Here is a 22,996-nt window from a genome sequence, read left to right on the forward strand (position 1 = left end):
ACCTTTTAAGAAGGAAATTTGGATATGTGGATCAAAACTTTGAAAATACACTGATACAGTAATAGGTTTATAGAAAAATGTCTTAAGAAAATAGTCAAAAATAAAAGAAAATATTGTATGCATGACATTTCACTATGATACCCAATGATGTAAGATTAAGTAAATTTTGGAGTATTCAAAGACTGGAATATTATGTATCAATCAAAGTCATGTTTTCTGATATATTTCTGATATAAGCCTCAATGTATATAAATTCCCTTAAGAGATTTCTAACTGATCCGCTGGCTGGATTAACTGATTCTCTCTGCTCCATCTCTAAAAGATCCTGGATGGTGTCCAATATATACTAAACACTCTTTCTACTTCTATTCCTTTTTTTTTTTAATTTTAAGCTTATCAATATTCAGATTGCTTCCAAATTTGTTTATGCTCATTGGTGTTGTGATATTAATATGTAATTTAATTAAATATTACATAAACCAATATATGAATACACAGAAAAAACAGATTTTATTTCTATGAAAATTATTTTGAATGCTTTGGAGGATTTCAGTAAAGTCGGGTTACTAAAAAAAATGTTAATGTATTAGGTGGAGGCAAAATACATGGAAAAATCACAAAAATGTTAACGCCTTTCATACAGATTATTGGTGTCTTTAAGTTTTCTTTCCATCAAAGAGAAAGGAAGAAAGAAAAGAAAGAAGGAGGAGAAAAGAAAGAAAGAAAGGGAGAAAGGAAATCAGGGACTTCCCTGGTAGTCGAGTGGTTAAGAATCTGCCTTCCAATGCAGAGGACTCGGGTTTGATCCCTGGTCGGGAAATTAAAATCCCACATGCCACGGGGCAACTAAGCCCCCATGCCGCAACTACGGAGCCCACGCATCTCAACTAGAGAGCCCGTGTGCTGCAAACTACAGAGCCTGTGCACTGCAACAAAGATCCCATGTGCTGCAACTAAGACCCAACGCAGCCAAAGATAAATAGATAAATAAAATAAAGATGAAGTCAGATTTTGCCTCCAAAAAAGAAAAAGGAAATCATAGGCGATGCATTTTGGATGTGACTTAAGTGAGAAAGACTGTAGAATTCTAATAACTTGTTTCTACATCACAAGAGTGGCAAATAATTATATAGTTATATTTTATAAATTGAAATATTGACAGTATTTTTTTCAATGATCCCTTATGTGAACTGACATTTTTAATCAAAAAAGTCCTCATCACATCACCATATCCAATAAGAAGGATTCTATGGTACACTGCATACATTTTTTATATATATATATATATATATATATATATATATATATATATATACACACATACACACATATATATGCACACACACACATATACTCACATGTATATATGTGTGTGTTTATATGCATAGGAATGCACCAAAATGAAAACAGTATCTCAGAGTGGTTGATGTATAGGTGCTTTTTACACTTTCCTAAATTTTCCAAATTTTCTACAATGAGCATATGTACTATTATACTCAGAAACAAATATATTTTAAAATATTATTTTCAAGAAAACAACTACTTTTTAAATATTTTGATAAATTTAGGTTGTATACATTGGAAAAAAGAAAGAACTTGTGATATTGTATCCCTGTCATGCTGTAGGCCTTGTGCCAGGCACATTCTGCAAGGTAATTCATTAAAGAGGCCAATTCATTTAGAAAGCAGTATAATTCCACTGACAAGCAATTAAAGTTGTACTTTGGCTTGGTTTTCTTAAACATACTGCTGCAATGGTATAGAACCCTTATGCACTGTATTTAAATTTGGTTCTGAGTTTCCACAATGTATTTTTTTTTCTATTGACCTATCATTGCCTTTGTTTACTAAAATATTGTATATGTTTAAATTTCATAATTTGTTTATGTAGTATTTTGTTTTATCAAAAAGAATGCTATGAAATCATTAAGAAAGTCATGTTCCTAGGAGAGGCAGCTTACATTATTTTTGCTGTTCATGCACATACAGCAGATGAAACTTTAGACTTAAACTGCACACCAGCTCTGGGAACATCCTGACATCCTGGAAGGTATTACTGGACACTTCTGCTAACATCCCATTGGCTGGGACTTAGTCACATGGCCATGCAAAGGAGGCTGGGAGATGTAGTCTTGACTCAGGGCAGCCATGTCCCCTGGTAAATATCCTATTCCTATGGGAGAAGGGAAAATGGATATTGGGTGACAATCAGGGATCTCTGCCACATTGACTAATCCTTTTCAAAGTCCTAAATTAGGGAAAACGTAAAGACATTGTAATGTGCTGAACTGTGTACTAATCACCATTTGCAGTTAGGTTTTTGGCATCCAGAGTGGGCATACCAAGTAAATAATTCCTCCATAGAGTGATCCCAGGAAGGCAAATGGGGAAGCTTTGACTTCAGAGAGAGAGTTATGGGACAGTGTTAAAAAGGAAAAGGCAAAGCAAGTGAAGAAGCATGTCCCAGGGCACACATTCTCCAGTGCAGCAGACAAGCCATGGGGACTGTGAGATGAAGGCAGAGAAACAGGACAGAGCCCCTGACTTCAGGGAGCTTCCAGTCTTGGAATGTAAACTCCTACACTTTACCAGATGTGGTAACACTTCAAAAGTTTTGTCTTAGTTTGTAACATGGTAGCTGAAATCTTTACCAAGCAGATATTGAATAATGTTTAATAGCTCAAGTTCTGGCATCAGTCCCTGCTTTCAAATCCTCCATCTGACGCTTAGAGGATGACCAACATATTTTGGTTTGCCTGAGACGTCCCCAATTTTAGCACTAAAAGTCCCACATCCTGGGCAAACAGGGATGGTTGGTCCTCCTAGCTATTAACAAGCTTCATGTCCTTTGGCAAGTTACTTGACATCTTTGAGTCTGGTTCTTTAACTGTAAAATGGACATAATAATAGTTCTGACCTTTTATGATTATTGTGAACATTAAATGGAAATGTGTTAATAGTGTTTAGCAGAGTCCTTGGCTTAATAAGTGTTAATATTGTCATTTATTATTACCATTATAAGAATTGTTATGGATCTGACGGGTGCACATACATTTTACTTGCATTCTTCTGGATGGAAACTACATGCTGTACTGGAATAAGTGAAATTGAGTATTTGTGTTGGTTTTATAACATATTGCTCATGAATGGCAAGGAGCTACTGTTACTGAGGAATTTTCTTTTCAAATTTAATCTAGATCTCCAGTGTTCCTTCTTTCACCTTCTCTGTATACTAATCTTTTTTGTTGTTGTTCTACTAATCTTTTGTTGTTGTTGTCATGGGATCTAAAATGAGAATATTTTCTGAACAGTCATGTAAAGTAATTGTCTGAAATGTTACAATAAATTTTCTTTTAAAAGACAAAAAAAAAGAATGCTATGAGGTTGTTAAGAAAGTCATGTACCTGGGGAAAGAGCATAAATTATTTTTGCTGTACATGCGAGGGGGGCAGATTAGATTTTGCCTATTCTTTTAAATTAGTTATAACATAATAATTACAGTCACTAGTCAGGCTTTTCTCTTAGATTTCCCTTTATATTTTCTATCTCTTTCATCTTCATTCTCTATTCACTTGCCCTAAACTAGCTTTCCCCACAGCACTTATCACCACTTGCCGTCTTGTATTTATTTGTTCATTGCCTGCTTCTGCCTTGACAATGTGAAGCCTTTGGAGACCAGGCTTTGTCTTATTTCCTGCAGTATCTCCAGCTCCCAGAAAGTGCCTGGCACACAATAGGTATTTAATAAACGCTTCTTAAATAAATGAATTTTCCAGAAGGCATTGTTGTATAATGCTTACTAATAGAAATCCAATGACTCATTTTATTTTTAAAGTAAATAAAAGTAAATGCGAATATGATTTAAACTTTTGCATATTAAGATAGCAAACCTGGTAATAAATTTTGTTGTAAATACGTTCATGCCTGCACATCATAACATATTCTGTCCCTTAACGGCAAAGGAATAGAAAGAAAGGGGAGTGAAAAGGGAACTGTGAGCAATTACTAGGCAGGTCCTGTGCAGTAATGTTAGCCATGCAGGAGAAGTATGATTATCTCCATCATAGGCATGAGGAAGTTAGGCTTAGAGAGATTAAGCACTTATTTTTGTTTGTTTTCTTTTGTTTTATTTGGCTGTGTTGGGTCTTAGTTGAGGCACGTGGGATCTTTTGTTGCAGTGCACTGACTTCTCTCTAGTTGTGGCACATGGGCTCAGTAGTTGCAGCACAAGGGCTCTGTAGTTGCGGCATGCAGGCTCTCTAGTTGTAGTGCTCAGGCTCAGTAGTTGTGGCACGCAGGCTTAGTTGCCCTACTGCATGTGGGATCTTAGTTCCCTGACCAGGGATCGAACCTGCATCCCCTGCATTGGAAGGTGGATTCTCAACCACTGGATCACCAGGGAAGTCCCAGATTAAGCACTTTGTTAAAGATATTGTTGCTATTAAATATTTGACCAAAGTCTTTAGAACTTCAAATGTTCTCTTCCTTAAACAATACTGTCCTTGTCAGGATTTGTGGACTTTGGAAAGTAAAATAAGTCAGAGAAACAAGAATTAACTAGGTAACCTCAGTGGCCAGTGGCAGTCATCTCTACCATGAATATATACCTAGCAACCTTCTTTTCTCCTCCCCCCAAAGTTGGTAAAGGCGTCTCTTCTAGTGCTTTTTTGATGATTCTAACCTCTGTTTTATATGCTCCTATTTTTAATCATCCTACTTCTGTAGGCATATTCCTTAGTGACTCTTTTAGCTTTTGTCTTGGGAGAAATTCTGTCTCTTGCCACGATTTTTACAACTTTCTCCCCTACTATATTTATATTTCATTAGCTTAGCCCCTCCACTCCTGTTTTATTATCATCCCTTCAGACTTCCCTTGCTGTTGCCTGACTACCTTGCATTTAAACACTTGCTCCATTTTTTTTCTTGGGCAGGCAAACGGAAAAGTGATGATTGCAAAATTGATGGAGGTGAACCAGAATGTGTACTCTGTGCAGAGGGGGTGGAGTACACAGACAAGAACCATCATTCTTTTAACTGCAGAAGATGTAGAGTTTGTGATGGAGAACATGGTAAGTGTCTTAATAAACAATCAAAAGGGACCAATCATGGTACTGCATGTATCACCATGTATAATACAGTCTGAAATTGGGACCTATTCTGGCACTATGTCAGCATACAGGAGGGACAGGATGGGCCTGGCTGGGGTGAAGCAGGACCAGGTACTGAGTGACATTTATGAGTCAAGTCTAGGCAATTCTCCCAGATGTAGGAGAATGACTAAACGTAAACATGGTGAACAGGGTCCATGAGCTCCAATCAAAACTGCGGGGACTTTTTTTTTCCTGCTTTGATTTATGCTTGTATAATGGCTTTTGTTCTTAGCCAGAAAGAGCTCAGACTCCTTCAGATACAAGGACAGAGGAACCCAAGAGGTGGGTGGTTTGCTCCCCCTTCTTTGGGGATCTGGTTTGTCCTGATAATTCCAATTGGGGACCTGAATTTTCATGGATATCCCAATCTATCTTGAGGGTTCAGATTAAAATAAAACGGAAGTATTCCCAGTTTTGTTAGACATCAAGAACTCTCTGGATGTAAAGCTTTTCTTCTCCCTATTTAGGCTCTAAAGCAGTGTTTCTCAACCCTAGCTGTACATTAGAATCAAACAGGAAGCTCCGAAAAATGCCAACACCTAGGTCCCGTCTCAGAGCAATAAAATCAGAATCTCTAAGTGAGGGTTTTGGCATTGGTCTGATTGAGTAGGCCTGGGTCAGGGCCTGACACTCTGCATTTCTAACAAGCTCCCAGGTGATGCTGATGTTGCTGGTCTCTAAGCCATACTTGGAGTAGCCAGGCTCTAGATGAGAAAAAGGGAGCCATTTAAGTACAGGTGGGGTTATCTAGGTTGCTGGATTGTCTGTCTACTTAAAACTCTGCTAAACGATTTCAACTCTTTCAACCTGGGGTTGCGTATTTGGCATTTAAATGCTAGTTGTGTTACTAAAGGTGTGATGGTGTGACTGCTAACAAGTGCTGGAACTCAAAAATCTATGCAGCTCCTGCCCATCCTTTTCATTGTCCATTTATAACTAGCTGCTCTAATTAATAGTCTGCGAATTGTTTTTCTAGGCCTAGAAGTGGAAAAAAACTGTACCCGGACCCAGAATACCAAGTGCAGATGTAAACCAAACTTTTTTTGTAACGTATCTCTGTGCGAACACTGTAACCCTTGTACCACGTAAGTTTTAGTCTTTCTCTGGTTAAAACACTAGGTATATCTTGAGAGAGAATGATTTCCTAAAGGGAAGCCTCCAAGCAACTAGATAACCATTTCTTCACCCAAACATCCTATATCTAAACATTTATTGAACACCTCCTATGTGCTTGATACTGTGCTGGCTGCTCAAGCCAACGATATGAGCAGACACGGGCCAGGCTTTGAAGGTCTAAGGCTAGAGGCAGAGAGTGTCAAGAAAAGCAGTGGTTCTTGTGTTCACACCACGTGGCAAGAAGAGACTTGTACTCAGGGTGTTGAATTATATAGGAAAAGCTTTCAACTCTGCCTGGGGAGATGGGTAAAGATATGACACATGGCTTGAGTCTTGAAGGAAAGAAAGAGCCTTACCAGGTGTACACGGATGGAAGGGACATTCCAGGCAGGGGAACAGCCACTGCAAAGAGATAAAAGGAAGCTCTGGAGAACAGACGACCTGGCTGGAGTGTAGGAAAGACTGAGAAGGAGCCAGGATCAGATCGTGAAAGACCTGTCTTTCATGCTAAAAGAGCTTGGTTTTGACCCAAAGATAGAACACCTGATTATAGATTTCACTTTTCTTATGATTAATTGGGTGATTTTGAGCAAATCACTTAACCTCCCTGAGCTTCAGTCTCCTCATTCATAGATGCAGATAATATTCATTTGTCTTATCAGCCTAATTTCTGTGAAGATCAGACTGGGTAATATGTGTTGTAAAAACAGCTTTCGCTTTGTAAGATGTTGTTTTGTATAAATATAAATATTTAGGATTATATTCATGTGCCTCTCCTTAAACTTGTAATTCACCTTGGGAAATTTTTAGGAGTTCACTTAGTAGACTTGAAAAGTAGGGACACAATGCCTTATGTCTCTTATTTACTAGAAAATGTTAAATTATGTGCAGTTAACCTAGACTCTCCTTTCTAGCCTAAGTGTCTGAGAGTACGGTCATGGTGACAGTGTAAGTGGGGATTGGGAGGGGAACTAATGTAGTAAAATAATGATAATGATAATAATAATTCTAAATACCTCATAATCTTGATTTAATTTTCTGTTCACAGTAACCCTTTGAGGCAAGTAATATTATCTCCTTGTTATTGATGAGAAAACAGGCTCATGGTGGTTAACTGACTTGCCCAAGCTCACCTAGTTAAGTAATAGGCAGAGCCAGGTTATAGTTCAGACAATTTGTCAGTGTTTGGCTGTCTGAAGAAAATCCCACAGGAACCTCTTGAGTGCTGTAATCACCACTTGATGCTAAAATGGGTAACCTTTAAGGACCACCTAGGTAGACTCCCTAAGCAGCAGCCTGGGCAGTAGCTATTGTCTGGCCATTTTATTGTTCTATGGGACAGTTTGGAAATTGCTTTTGGAAATTTATGATTTTAAGAGCACAGTTTATGACCAAATTAAACTTTATTTTTGTGTCTATTTCATCCTTTTTCTTCTGTGTTGATGCTTTAATACCTTCTTTTACCTCAAGGCATTTTAAACCATAGTCATTCTTTGGGATATTTTTCATCTAAACAATCAGATTATGTTATGAATTTGCACCAGTGTAGATGCTAATTTAGAAATATTTGAGGGAATATGTTTGCCAAAAATGCAAAAATGAATAAAATGGCCCTGGATTTATAGTGTGTCATTGAAAACGATCAAGGAATCAGTCCACCAGGCTTTCTGAATTCCCTCTGTATTTTTTTCTAGGTGTGAACATGGAATCATTGAGAAATGCACACCAACCAGCAACACCAAATGCAGAGAAGGTAATTATTCCTTTTTATGATTATATTCTCCTTTCTTCCAACCCCACTGTAAAATATGAAGAAAAGCCAATCCAAAACTTTTGATTCTTTGAGAGTACTTCGTTTTAATCTTAAAAATTGCTTACGTTCATTCACCATGTCCAGTGTTCCAATCTACAGGATCCAGATCTAACTTATACAGTTTATGGGCCCTCCTGATCATTCCAATACCTGCAGTAATATACTTGGGTAAGTTCTTACTTTGTTCAAACTGTAGATTGAAGTAACTTGGGAAGTAGTTGTTCACAAGAATTCCCTCCTGTCTCCTACCTACCAGGAGAAAGAAAGCTCCTACCCGGTAGGCATCTCTGGTATGGTGTTAAAATTCCTGTTTCTAAATGCACCCCTGAGAGCTGGTAAGAACAGATGATGTTATCTCTCAGCTACTGTTTTTGAGCAACCATTCTGGGGCACTGATTGGGTGTTCCCACCCTCCCCATGAACAAGGGTATTTGTATTTAGGCAGTAGCTGAGTTGGCCAAGAATCGGAAGTAGTCCTTCAGTCTACATTGAGATCATCCCATGCACAAAGAGAATTCAAGGAGCGAAGGCATTGCAGGGGACACTTGATAAATTCACCCCTGTCTGTGCCTCCTTTCTCTTGTCCAGACTCCATGCTTTTTGATTATTTCTCCACCTTAACTTAAAATACTGTGGCAATACCTTTTATGCGAGGGTTACTTAGTAAAGTCAGCACGTAAACCAAAATTGGCTGTACTTATAATTACTCTAGAAAAATCCCTTTAGATCATTCATACAACACATGGTGGTGCCAACTTTCAATAACTCTGAAACATCCAATTTTTCTTTTTCTGTTGAAACAAATCACTGTTTCTCCAGGTCAGCTGAAGATAAAGAGATTGCCTTGCCATTAGAGATTGTTTAACTAAAAATATAAACACTTAAATTGTGCTTGGAGACTTCTAGATTTCTTTCTTCCACCTCATACTGACTTCAAGGCATACACTTATTGAGTATATATATTTGAATTATTTGTGAGTGTGTGTGCTCGAGTTTTGGGGCATTGAATGCCACTTCATGGCAAACTGATGTCGACTTTCCATAGCCTATGGCTTCTGTGCCCAGCTTCAAGCCAGAGAGAGGGAGTGGTGATGGCCATACAATAAGTCAAAAGCCAGCTTCAGGCTAGGCCAGTGTGTGGTAACTGGATGGCTCCATTAAGGTGTGGCATATCTCTAGACCACTTGACTCGGTGGGATGGAATTTTCAAAATCAGGATGAATCTGCCTCTATGGTGCTCGGTTGCTTTAAATTTCAATGAATGAGTTTCTCCTTTCTTCTCACACTTCTCTTAGTCTGAGAGTATATTCTCACATGCTTCCTACAAGGCTGAGACCTGAGTCTGATAGAAATTTCTTGGATCTTTCAGTGGTGAAAAGATGGCGCAGGAATAGAAAGAATGGTCACCAGAAATCTATCGCCTCAAATACTGTAAGTGTTGAAACATGCATCAGCCTTCTTAAAAAAATAGAGAAGGTAGTCCTTCAGCTTTTTACTTTTACTTTTTTAAAAACAAACATTTATGATGCCTGTGTGTGCATGGGTTAGAGGGGCATCAAAAATGAATTAAGATATGGTTCCCAGTTGATAAGAAGCTTCTATACAAATAACAAGAATTAATTCTTAGTAATAAATTCTCACACAAAGGGAGTTGAGAAAAGGGTGTGGCCAAGCTTCCATGTTCCATGTTGGTATTATCCTGAAGAGAAATGCAGAGAGACATCCTTTACCAGAGCAGGGATTCCGTATCCAAGTCCAGGCACAGAGATAACACTTAAAGCCATTGTAAAGGTACAACTCAGCTCTCTCCAGACACTTGTTACCTTATCTGTCACCATATCTTTTTACAACATGGAATCAAAGCATTTCAAATAGCAAAAGAGGGAGTTCCCTGGTAGCCTAGTGGCTTTCACTGCCGTGGCCAGGATTCAATCCCTGGTCGGGGAACTGAGATCCCACAAGCCACACACAGAGCGGCCAAAAAAAAAAAAAAAAACCCCACACACATATAGCAAAAGATACACTGGGGAGAGTAACCAGTTCACTTGATGAATAACGATTTTCTCATTTGGGGCCAGTGAGGCTTAGGGTTCTTTAAATCAATATGGTACAAAATCATTTCAACTTAAACTATGTTGTCGTGTCAAAAATTAGAATAGTTACAGTAAAGAAAATTTTAGAATGATTATGGTTATTATGTCTATTTTCATGAGTCTATATAAAGAATAATCTCAGCACATTCCACAAATTACTTAGGTTCCTTGCCTCCTTAAAAAAAAAAAAAAAAAAAAAAAGCCAATATTCCTTAGTTTCTGGTTAGACTGGAAACTTTCAGAATAAAAATTTGAATGGTGAAAGAATCCTCCTTAGTCACTTAGTCTAAATTTATACATTTAGAGTATTTTATTACGTTTAGAGTATTCTGTTACATTTAGAGTATTCTAAGTATATTTTATCTTTCTCCTTCCCTCCATTTTTTTTTCTCCCCAGGAAATGATGCCACTGAATTTCACAGGTAAAACTTTTATCATTTTATTTCATCGAGTTGGCTTCCTTAGGAGTCACAGGCTCATCTTAGAGTTAAATAATTTTGTGAATTTCAGTAACATATAGTGGGGTCTTGCCGTTTCTTGAGGTTCCAGTTCTTCCTGCTCACCAAAAAGGGTTTATTAAGCAGTTTGTTTAAATGTATAACCAATACTCAGGTAACATAAGATGCTGTATTCTGAAGGCTTAATTTTCCTTCACAAGCAGTTAGGTGTAGTATAGAACTCCTGCTACATTGACTCGGAGGCTAATCTGAATTGTAGACTCAGTTATTATTGGTGTATCCTAGTTCCGTAACAACATTCATGATTCTATTCTGTTCTGTTCTTCGACCTGTGAGTCAGTGATAAGATGGTCATATAAACTCTTGGCCAGCCTTTTAGATGTGTGGGTCATTGATCATCAAATACATAACGGATGTTAGAGGTGATCTTTTCCAGCCCTCTTACTTTATAGATGAGAAAAGAAGGCACAGAGATGTTATGTATCTTGCCCAGGTAATAGAGCAAATTACTGGGGACACAGGAGGAATTGGGATTAGAACTCAAGGTTGTTTCTGTTTTTGTTTTTCCCTGACTGGCTCTTTAGATCTCTAGGACTTACCCATATTCTTAAGTACTGTAAGAGGAGAAATAAACATGGTTTTCAGAAGTGGGAATTTTGTTTAGAAAAACAAATTTTCAGAGACTATTCTCTATTTTTCAGACATTGACTTGGGAAAACATATCATTAGTATTGCTGAACAAATGAAAATAACTGAAGTTAAAGAATTTGTTCGGAAGAATGGTATGGAGGAAACTAAAATAGATGAGATCAAGCACGACAATCCCCAAGATACAGCTGAACAGAAAGTCCAACTGCTCCGTAATTGGTATCAAAGTCATGGGAAGAAAGATGCATATTGCACTTTGATTAAAAGTCTCAGAAAAGCCAAACTTCATGCCCTTGCAGAGAAAATTCAAGATATAGTCCAGAAGGACATTACTAGTGAACATGAAAATGCAGACTTGCAAAATGAAAATGAAAGCTTGGCTTAAAGTGAAAAACAACTAACTCAGTTCTAAGAATATACTAAAGAAAGATTAATGTTCGAATAAGTTCTGGGTAGCTGCAAGCTATAAATATTGCTTGGCTTTTTTTTTTTTTTACTGGGTGTGTTTTCTTTTTTCATTTATTAGATTTGTAGAGCTAATATATTTACAGGCTTTGAGCATCTCATGGTTCTGCCTTCAAGGATGTTTAAAATCTAGCTGGGAAGACGGACACAGTTAAGAGTAAATACAGGGGCATGTTAAGTGCGCAAAAAAGAACGTATGCAAAGGACAAAAGATTTCAGATCATGTTCGAGTATCTAACATATGATTCTGTAAGTATGAATGTAATTACCATATGTAAATACAAATGCCTATCCACAGGCTGACCTCATTCCATAAATCCGTAGATGTGATCTTTTGTTGTCCTGTCACAATCAACTGGCTCTAAATGACCTCCCCAGCTCCACTGATAATTCTAGAGATTTTACCATATTTGTAAATTTTGTTTAGTTTTGAGAGGAGCGTACTCAGGGAAAACTTACACATACATCTGAATGTAGAATATAATAAAGTTCTACCTCAAAGGTCTTTGCACAGATTATTGGCATTTCGTGGTGAAATATTTCAATTTTGAATTCACATAGAAAATGCAGACTCAGTTATAATGCTTGGCTATTTTATATTTGTTTGTCACTTTGGATCAAAATAATCCACTTCTTTCTCAGGTGTCAAAACATTTTGATCAGGAAAGAATTACTAGATCATTGGCACCTCTCCATTTTCTCCTTGATGTGCGTCTTGGTGGCCTGTGCACCCCCAGACTTGGAAGGACTGCCTAAGAAACACTTAACTGATTCATGCAAAGCTGGGACTGCCCTTGGAAACACCTAGCTTAGTTTGGAGAGACTAACTGGTCTTACGGAAGGTAGCTTTGTGGCATAGCACGAACCATGTCTATCACCAAAGCTGATAAGGTAGATTCTTATTTTGCTCCACCTGCCACAAAATGTTCAGTAACTCCCCATGTGTTCTCTCTTGATGCAAAGGCAGCTTATACAGAACAAAAGTGAAATCATGTCAGGTTTCAGGAATTGCTCTTGTTATTTCCTGTAGCTTCTTAGACAAACAAGCCCCTTTCCCCACTACCACTTCCTTACTTTTACATTAAACACTTTCGAAAGTTTATACTAAATGTGAATGTTAATAAATACTATTAATATTTATATAGTTGTAAGCTGAAGACAGTTATAAGCTGAAACAGATACTCAGAACTACCTAAAGAGCTTCCATTGATGGAAGGTGTTTTCCTCTTATGTTTGGAAATAGAAAATATAGGTAAAACTATTTAATTAAAATCATGTTTTTGGTATCTGTGGTTATCTCTTTTTTTGGTGGGGCCTTGCTTTTTGTTTTTGTTTTCTTTTTTCCATCTATTGCTAAATGTAACCTGTTTATAAATCTTTCATCCTTCCTTTGGTCTCTTAGGAGGTATTTCCTTTTTAAAGCCCTTTAGTAGTTAAATAATTTCCTCCATAGGCTGTTACTCTCAAAAATACCCCTCTCCTAAACACATAATTAATTATTATGTGAGGATTTACTATAACAGGATTATATATCAGGCACTGAACGTGTGGTTAAGAAAGTAAATATTTCAAAGGGTTGGTTTTACTGGTAAGAAAGCTAAATGGGGATTTAGAAATAATCCTTCCTGCATACTTTCCATTTCTGGCTACATAGTGACCACTGGACTAGCTCTCTTTTTTAAAACTTAATTTTAATAATATATTTTGTTTAACCCATCATTTCCCAAATATTATCATTTCAAATGTAAGCAGTATAAAAACTATTAATGATATAATTTACATTTTTTTTTCATAGTAAAGCCCACAAAATCTGGTTTGTATTTTATTTATACTTACAAGCACATCTCAGTTTGGACTGGTTACGGCATTGTTAGTTCAGGTCTATATCTTTGTTAGGGCAGATCTGGCAACCTTGACTCTATGGCTGGTTTAGCCCTACTACTAAAGTCCAGTACTCTCTGTGGCTTTTCAACGGGATCTCTTCACTCTGGTTGGTTGGAGCATCAACAGTCTCCTACTCCTATGTCAGCTTTGGGAATTGTTCTGCTTACAGCACCCGTAGCTGTTCTTTGCTGGTCTTGGAGTCTTATCCCTGCATGTGCGCGTAGTATCATCCAAAGACTCCAGAGAATCTCTGTACCGATTTCTGGAACTCTTTTTCTGTGTAGCTTCCTTCTTTTCAGTATTCTGTTCCGAAAAGCCTGGCAGCCTCCGCCTCCTAAACTTAACCTTCTGCCCCTCAACTTGACAAGATGACTGTTCTCTGCTTAGAGTTCCTCCTGTACTAGGATCGGGAAAGGGCTTGTGGGCAGGAAGGCTGAGTGGTCATAGAGATCACCTCCTTAGTTTCTCTTCTCTGAGGGATAGTCCGCACTATCTGTTACCTGGTTTTCTGGTTCTAGACAGCAGGGGGGCAAGTCTGATACTAGTTAATCTTCACGGCCAGAAGCGGAAGTCCTACAGGCACACCTCATTTTATTGTGCTTCGCCTTATTGCATTTCACAGATACTGTGTTTTTTACAAACAGGTTTTGTGGCAACCTTGCATCGAGCAAGTCTATCAGCGCCATTTTTTTTTCCATCTGCTTACTTCATGCACATTTCGGTAATTCTCGCAATCTTTCAGACTTTCTCATTATGATTATATTTGTTATGGTGATCTGTGATCAGTGATCTTTGATGTTACTGTTGCAAAAAAAATTACAACTTGCTGAAGGTTCAGATGATGGTTAGAATTTTTTAGCACTAAAGCATTTTTAAATTAAGGTATGTACATTTTTTTGACATAACGCTATTACACACTAAATAGACTGCAGTATAGTAGAAACATAACTTTTATATGCAGCGGGCGACCAAAAAATTTGTGTGACTCGCTTTATTGCGATATTTGCTTTATTGCAGTGGTCTAGAACAGAATCCACAGTATCTTCACCTTGTACTTTGCAAGGTGAAGTTGAGTTAGAGAACATCCTGTACCTATTCTGGTAAGTTCCAATCCGAGAATTTCAGGTTCCTTTGGGAGGACGAGGGAAGTTGAGAAGGTCTTGGGACTTGGTGGTATGGCTTTTTCCCTCATAGTTTCACTTGAGTGTGACTGTTCCCAATAATCACAGCCATGATCCAGAGCTTGAGGTGGCCCTTGGTTCAAGATCACCCTTATTGTGGTGAACCTGGTCTGGTCCTCTTTGTGGCGGACATCCTGGGTAAGAGTGTCACCCGTGAGCTGTAGAAAAAAGGTTATTTGTAGAAAGAGGTCGTAGATCATATGGTGAGACTTGCTTACTCAGACATCTTGGTCTTCCTCATTGGTTTGCATACGGAGTTCTCCCAACGTCGATTTGATCAGAAACTTTTTAGCTATTGAATCATCAGTTTCTGTAGAGCTGTCTGGATAAGGTATATAATCAATGCAACTTAGAATTTTGTCCGTCCTTGCTCCTGAAAGGTAATGTATCTGAGTATAGAATTTTATGCCAGAATACTTGCAGTTTTCCCTCATCACTTTGAAAATGTTAATCTACTGTCTTCTTACATTTATCGCTGCTGATGGAATGTCTGCTGTTGGTCTAAATATCATTCCTTCAAAGGTAATGTTTGTTTTTAAATTCTGATACGTTTTAAAGTTTCCCCTACCTTTTCCTTGGTGTTCTGCTGTTTCACTACAACGAGCTTTGATGTAGATTTGTTTTTACTGAACTTATTTAATAAGAGTAAATTTTTAATCAGTAAGATAGGGCTGTAGCTTCTGTCCTGTCTGGAAAATTCTCAGCTATTTTCTCTTTCAGAAGAGTTTCTTTTGAAACTCTTAGTATTATCTGGCGAAGCTTCTTGGCTTATTCTTCAGGTCTCTTACTTCTACTTTTTAAATTTTTTAGTATAATTGTCTCTATATATTGCATTTGGGGGAATTCCTCTTCATTCTCTTCAAATTAACTCTTTTCTTTCTTACTAATCAGGCTGGAGTATTACATCCACTGAGGTATATAGTTTGTTGTCTACATTTTTCATTCTTAACATTTCTAAGGGCTTCTTTCACACGTTCACTTGTACCTGTTTTATTTCTGCTTGTTTTTCACTGGCAATTTATTAGAGTTCAATAGATTTTATTCTACCATCTGTCTCTTTCAGGATCTTACAGTTATTTTAAAGTCTCTTTTAGAATTGCTTTGTTATCTTAACCTTAATTGCAGTGATTTCATGCTGATTTTATAGTGTGGCTTTTCTGGTGTGATTTTCTTCTTGTATTTTTGAGCTCTGTAGGTTCATCTTGAATAACAGATTTGGGTTTTTTCTTATTTCTCTTCACTCACCTCTATCTAGTAGTTTTGTGGCTTCTTTTACCAGGGCTTTCAGAGTCCCCAGTTCTGAGCCTGGATTTACAGATGCGTTTTGCAACTCACAGCCCTTGGTGACACTGGGGCTGTCACATATTCAGTCATGTATCTGGGGGCAGCTTGGCTCAGTTCCATGTCATGAGGTTGTGCCTAGGTCTTCCCAGATCCCAAGCCCCACAGCATCATATAAGCCATAGTCCCAGGCAGTGTTTGGCAGAAGTTCTGTTTAGCTGTCTTTCACCAGTCAGAAAGCTCTGCCTCAGTCCCCGATTTTAAGAAGGGAGCCTGGCTCTTGTCCTCTGCCCCAGGTGGGCCCATTTATTCTTGGCTAAACCCAGGAGCAAACTCTGCTTTCCTTCCAGGCATTGATCTCACGAGGCTTTGGCTTCTGTCCAGGTCATTAATTATCTTGCTGTTGTTTTCCATTCTTCTAGCAAGGAAGGATTTCTTATTCTTTAGCCTGGCTGTGCCTTTTAGTTTTTCTTTTAAAATGTGTTGTGTGTCACTGCCGTTTGGTCAGACGGAGAGGGGGTGGCCCTCAAAAAGTGCACTTACAATTCTATATTAACCCCAAGGCCCCAATTTTGTCATTAGATGATCAGAAACAATGTTTTGTTTTACATTTTTAAGTTACAACTAGCACTCAAGTTGTTTTCAGTTACATAGAGGATTAATTAATTAATTAATTCAAATAAAATAAAATAAATAAATAACAAGGCTACACTTTGCTCTCAGTTGGCCACAAGATGGCAGTGTTTCTCCTAGTACTAACTGCCCTCCTTGTATAAAAGACTTATCCCTACCAAAACATATCCCAGTCATCTCATATTTTGATTCTTTTTTTTTTTTTTCTAGTAGAGGCCAAGCACAGCCTGGAGTAGTAGGTCAAGACGCAGTCTGGAATCAGGCAAATCCAAGTTCAATTTCTGGCTCTGCCACAAACTAACTTACAGCCTTGAATTGAACATCTCCAAGTTTCTGTTTCCTCATTTAGAAGATGAAAGACACATCTGGCTTACCCTTCTTGTGACTTGGAGAGGAACAAGAAGAAAATACATGGGCAAGTGTAATAAATTATAATGTACTATGGAACGAGTTGTTAACTATTAATGTGCATAAGAATCACCTGAGGAAATTTTGAAACTGCATATTTCCCAGGTCTTGCTCCCAGAGATGTTCCGTAGATCCAGGGCCGTGCCTGGGAATGTGCATATTACCAAGCACCCTTGATAATCATCATGCTGAAGGCCCTTGGACCGTAATTTAAGAAACCGCATTATACAAATACATACGAGTAGAAAGAGAGATTAAGGCACAGAAGTTATTCTTAACTCCCTTTGTAATGGCACGTATTATTTTCTATTTTGAATAAAATTTTATGAAATCCCCTCTCCTCATAGATTAATCAAAGCAGAAATATGCATTTTGTTCATCCTTTCATGTTCACAGCAAGTATTTGGAAATATTTATTGTGTGATAATCAGATCTAGGACAGTCTGTAGAGCATCCCTAAAAGTTTTACCCCATTTATGGGTATATTTGGGTAACAGGACTTGACAGACTCAACAGAATTGTCTTAGCTTTGCTTTTGGACTCCCATGGGCTTATCTTTGCTTCCAAATAACTGACCCAGTGCCTTCTGGTAATGGCTGGATCATGGGCTTCACCCTGCCGAGAGAAGCAGATGTGCAGGAAGTTTAGCAATGAAGTTTCAGGAATCTCCTGGAGTGCTCTATCACTATGACTATCACAGACCACCAGGAGTTTTTGACCAGTACTGGCAGCATTTTCACAATTTCTACGCAAAGCCTCGGCCCCCCTACTCTTCCAAGGATACTCCTCCAGTGGGCTGTTGCCCCAGCAGAGAAGGTCCCACTCAAAGGATGAACAGAGCAGGAGAGCTATGCAGTCTGGCCCCTTGGGTGCGGGGCTAGGGTGGGATAGCTCAGACATGACAACCCCAGCACCTGGACGTGGGTGTTTCTAGTTTCACCTTAGGCAACAGGAGATAGCGAAGTTTTCCGAAAGGGCTATAGAATTTTGCTTCACTTGGACCTTGTTCAGACTTCACACTGCTACAGAAAGGAACGTGCTTAAACAGAACTACAGAATTTTTAGTCTTCTAGAAAATCCTTGTTGAGCAACTGTTTTTGAGCCAGCACCATTTTAAGGCTTTCACTAAAATGTTAATAAAATATCCAGAGACTCTGGAGCTGAGATTCTAACAACAGGAGACACACAATTAACAATAAGTGGACTTGGTTGTACTTGGTCTTTGTAAGGACCATTTGTTGAATTGGTGGAACCCTGAATCAGTAAATGAGGGGGGATCTCAACGCAGCACTTTCCACACCCCATCCCGCCAAGTCCTTGTGCAGAGTACACTCTGCCCTTGGGCATTTTCTTCACTCTGCCAGCTGTTCTAGGGATTGACCTATGCCTCACACCTTAGTCATCTTTTCACTGAGACAGGACTTCTTAAGAACACAGCATTTGGAAAGTCCCTTTCTTCACCCCTCCCTTTTTGTTTTTAATTGAGATGAAATTCACATAAGATTACCCACTTGAAAGTGTACAGTTCAATGGCATCTAGTATATTTGCAGTGTTGTGCAAGCACCCCCTCTATCTAGTTCCAAAACAGTTTCATCACTCCCAAAGAAAACCCTGTATCCCTTAAGGGGTCACTTCTCCCCGTCTTCTCCCTCCAGCCCCTGGAAACCACCAATCTGATTTCTGTCTCTAAGGATTTAACTTTTCTGGACATTTCATATAAATGGAAACATATAATGTGTGGTCTTTTATGTCCAGCTTTTTCGTGAAGCAGTATTTCCAAAAACATTCAAGTGAAGCTGCATATTTTAATTCTGCACAGTCAGAAAAGGAAGTGTAATGCCAGCTAGTTCTTATCTGATAGTAACAATCAAAGGCTTTTCTGATTTCTTCAGCTTCAGAAGGTGACATATACAATGATTGTCAGACTTCTATTTTCTAGGGCGAGTTTTCTTTGGGTAAAGATCTAGAATAACACCTGAAACTAACACAACATTGTAAATCAACTATACTCCAGTAAAAAATTTTTTTTAAAAATCCGGAATAAGGTGACAATGGTAATAGCTTTGATAGATCATTTCATAGCCTTACCTCAATTTCTGCCCTTACTGTCAATAAGAGCAAATGTTTCAGTAGGGAAGTTCAGTGAAATGTTTTCCTGCAGGGAGTGAGGATGGAGGGTCTCAGATGTGGAGAGCTTCGAGGTAGTCTTACTCTTCTATTTATGGAGAAATATCAATGGGCCCCTCAAGAATCCTTTTCAGTTTTAACTCCATCAATGCATATTATTCCCAGACTTTGAGGTAGGTATTATTACACCCATTTTAAGGATGAAGAAACTGAGGCTTTAAGAAGATAAAGCTTTGTACAACTTTATACATCTTTCTGCTGACAACTGAGACTGAGTTTTTATACTCTAGAGAAAGTTCTAAAATAATGAGCAGTGTCATTTCCTGGAACTCTTAGTACCCTCACCAGAAGCCTAATGAAATTTCATTGAAAACCAACATGGGTCTGACATAAGATTTAGAGTTAGATGAGAGGGTGCCTGCCCCCACCTAGAGAAGGCTCTCAGTGACACTCAGTAAAGATGACCAGACCAGGCTCAATTCAGCCAGGTATCCTCTATGCCTCATACCGCTTTTCACAAACTCTGCGTGTGTGTGTGTGTGTGAGAGTGTGTGTGTATGTGTGAATTCCCTATTCTGTTTCAAGTCTACCAGAGGCAGTGGTTCCTGATGAGAGCTAATAGTAGCATTCTTCGTTTCCATGTGATGCTTTCATGATTGCTCCTGACAAAATGTTTGAGATGGCAGCTAACTGGCTTTAGAAACACACACATACACACAGACCTTTAATATTACCCCTTGTTAACTCAAGAAATATATATATTTCAGGAATATATATATATTCTTGAGTTTATCTCATGGTGGAAATATATAGCAGAAAACATCTATACTAATTAACTAAATAATTTCTTCTCTAATGAGGGATAGCAAGAAAAAAGTACAGGTGCTATGAATTGGTGTAACAGGGAAACCTAATCTAGACTGGGATGGGGCTAGAAGGGCTTCTCAAGGAAATGATGTCAGACTGTGTATTTTTCCCTATCTAAATGTATCTCTATATAGATACGAACAGATATTCATGAAAGATTAAAACATGATTACCTCCGGGCAGTGAGCATTGGAATGATGTGGGATTATTCTTTTGCACACACACACATATATGAAACAAAAGTTATTTTTTAAGGCATTTCCTATGCAGATAAAGTACATACACATTTGTTGAAAGTTAGGTTTAAGCACAATCAAATCAAAAGCTGGTTTAATCTCTGCTGATTTTGTATCTTTGACTTTGTAACTTTTACTAAATAAGGAGCTATTTGATGTTCATAGAGAAACTTAGGAAATCTCAGATGTTTTACGTTTCCGAGAATTGGATTGCAAAATAGGTATTACAAACTCAAATAATGACAGTGTCTGCTGGACCCTAACTGAAGCCATCACACGGGGCTAATTTTCCTGTAACACCAGGCAGTGAGCCTTCTTTGTGACGAACTCACTCAGGTCACAGCACCTTTGCTGGGTGGGTCTGTGAAGGAGGCTACTGGGCAGAGTTTCCAGTACTCGGGAGCTTGCTGTCTTGTGGGAAAGACAAGCCAATCACATAAAAGCACATTCTGAGTGCACGTGGGCTGCATTCTTTTATTCCTGCAAATAACCCAAAATGTCAGGCAGGACATATTGACTGTGGTCATTTAATCTGTATGGTAATGAGGGCACATGAATCACCTTGTGGGGTAAGTTTAAAACGTAGAGGACTGTTCTCGTGTAGATTCTAATGCAGAGGAGCAGAGCTGACATCTGAATTCCTAACACGGTTCCCCATTAGTGAATTCCAGTGAAGACCCCCTGAGAAATACTGACCTAGAGGACCTGTAGATGGGCTTCAAGGAGCCTTGAATCCTCTAAAATTATGTATTAAATGGAGGTTGCGTGTAAATTTGTCTAGGAAACAGCCCATCCTGTTCATCATCGTCTCTAAAATCCACGCTGAAAATGGGTTACAAATCACCTCCTTGAAGAGTATCGATTGCCGTGCACTTCTCAAGGGCAAGATGCTCATCAGGCATTTCACTTCACTCCAACAAAAACGTATGGACTGGGGGCTTCCCTGGTGGCGCAGTGGTTGAGAGTCCGCCTGCCGATGCAGGGGACACGGGTTCGTGCCCCAGCCCGGGAAGATCCCACATGCCGCGGAGCGGCTGGGCCCGTGAGCCATGGCCGCTGAGCCTGCGCGTCCGGAGCCTGTGCTCCGCAACGGGAGAGGCCACGGCAGTGAGAGGCCCAAGTACCGCAAAACAAAAAAAACAAAAAAAACGTATGGACTAAGTATTTTACAAATGACGAAACTGAAGCTCAGAGAAGTTAACTGTTCCCTCCACCTCCTCAACACCCCTGTACAATTCACCCATTTAAAGTGTATAGTTCAGGGAGGGTGGGAGGGAGACACAAGAAGGAGGGGATATGGGGACATATGTATATGTAAAACTGATTCACTTTGTTATAAAGCAGAAACTAACACACCACTGTAAAGCAATTATACTCCAATAAAGATGTTAAAAAAAATAAAGTGTGTAGTTCAGTAGTTTTTAAAATATTCATGGAATTGTGCAGCCATCACTATAATCTAAATTTAGAACATTTTCATCACCTCACGAAAAAAAACCCATACCCATTACCAATGAGTCCACATTTCCCCACCTCCAGCCCTAGGTAACCACTAATCTACTTTCTGTCTCTATATTCTGGACCTTGGATGTCAATGGAATCATGCAATATGTTACCTTTTGTGACTGGCTTCTTTCCACTTAGCATAATATTTTCAAAGTTCATCCATGTTATACTATGTACCAGTACTTCACTCTGTTTCACAGGTGAATACTGTATACAATATACATTGTATAGATGTATCACAGTTTATTTATCAGTGGATGGATATTTGGGTGGCTTAAACTTCTTGGCTATTATAAATAATGCTGCTATGCACATTCGTGTACTAGTTTTTGTGTGGACATATGTTGTTATTTCTCTTGGGTATATACCTAGAATTGCTGGATCGTATGGTAACTCTATGGTTTACATTTGGATGAACTGTCAAACTTTTCTGCAAAGTGGCTATGCCACTTTACATTTTCAGCTGCAATGAGTGTGGGCTCCAATTTCTCCACATTGTCTCTAGTACTTGTTACTGTCTGCCTTTTTGATTATAGCCATCCCACGGGGATGTGAAATGATATCGCACTGTGGTTTTGATTTGCAACTCAGTAATGACTAATGATGTCGACTTATAATTTATGAGCCTATAGGCCATTTGTACATCTTCTGTGGAGATATGGCTATTCATATCCACTGCCCCTTTTTTTTTGGCTTATTTGTCTTTTTTATTACTGAATTGTTAGTGTTCTTTATACATTCTGGATACAAGTCCCTGATCAGATATACGATTTGCAATATTTCTCCTGTTCTTTGGGTTGACTTTTCACTTTCTTAATGATATCATTTGCGGTCCAAAACTTTTTAATTTTAATACAGTCCACTTTATCTATCTTATCTTGTCACTTGTGCTTTTGGTATTATATCTATGAACCCATTGTTTAACCCAATGTCACAAAGATTTATACTTATGTTTTCCTCTAACAATTTCATAGTTTTATACCTTTAGGTTTATGTCTATTTCAAGATAATTTTGTTATATGGTGTGAGATAGGCGCCCAACTTGACTTATTGGCATGTGGATACCCAGTTGTTCCAGAACCATTTGTTGAGGAGACTGTTCTTTCCCCATTGAACTGCCTTGGCACCC

At 38.5% G+C, this 22,996-nt stretch overlaps 1 protein-coding gene across 15 annotated transcripts in view; it reads left to right on the plus strand.

The window, feature by feature from the left end:
• The window catches only part of FAS (Fas cell surface death receptor), a 35,426-nt gene extending 14,285 nt beyond the window's left edge, over nucleotides 1-21,141 (plus strand). For 4 of the 15 annotated variants that reach the window (XM_027111970.1, XM_027111982.1, XM_027111979.1 and 1 more), the window contains exons 3-10: nucleotides 4,932-5,069; nucleotides 6,127-6,235; nucleotides 7,961-8,019; nucleotides 8,164-8,247; nucleotides 9,449-9,510; nucleotides 10,570-10,594; nucleotides 11,332-12,634; nucleotides 16,933-21,141. In XM_027111970.1, coding sequence (XP_026967771.1) covers nucleotides 4,932-5,069; nucleotides 6,127-6,235; nucleotides 7,961-8,019; nucleotides 8,164-8,247; nucleotides 9,449-9,510; nucleotides 10,570-10,594; nucleotides 11,332-11,663 — 809 coding nt within the window. In that variant the 3' untranslated portion in view covers nucleotides 11,664-12,634; nucleotides 16,933-21,141. Of the gene's footprint in view, nucleotides 1-4,931; nucleotides 5,070-6,126; nucleotides 6,236-7,960; nucleotides 8,020-8,163; nucleotides 8,248-9,374; nucleotides 9,511-10,569; nucleotides 10,595-11,331; nucleotides 13,030-16,932 lie in introns of those variants that run through there. The other 11 variants (XM_027111983.1, XM_027111974.1, XM_027111984.1 and 8 more) reach the window with 11 other exon arrangements.
• Nucleotides 21,142-22,996: the final 1,855 nt, after the last annotated feature.

The sequence above is a fragment of the Aethalodelphis obliquidens genome, unplaced genomic scaffold (genome assembly GCF_003676395.1).
Source record: "Aethalodelphis obliquidens isolate GAN/ISIS:26980383/991018 unplaced genomic scaffold, ASM367639v1 scaffold11, whole genome shotgun sequence".
Lineage (NCBI taxonomy): Eukaryota > Metazoa > Chordata > Mammalia > Artiodactyla > Delphinidae > Aethalodelphis > Aethalodelphis obliquidens.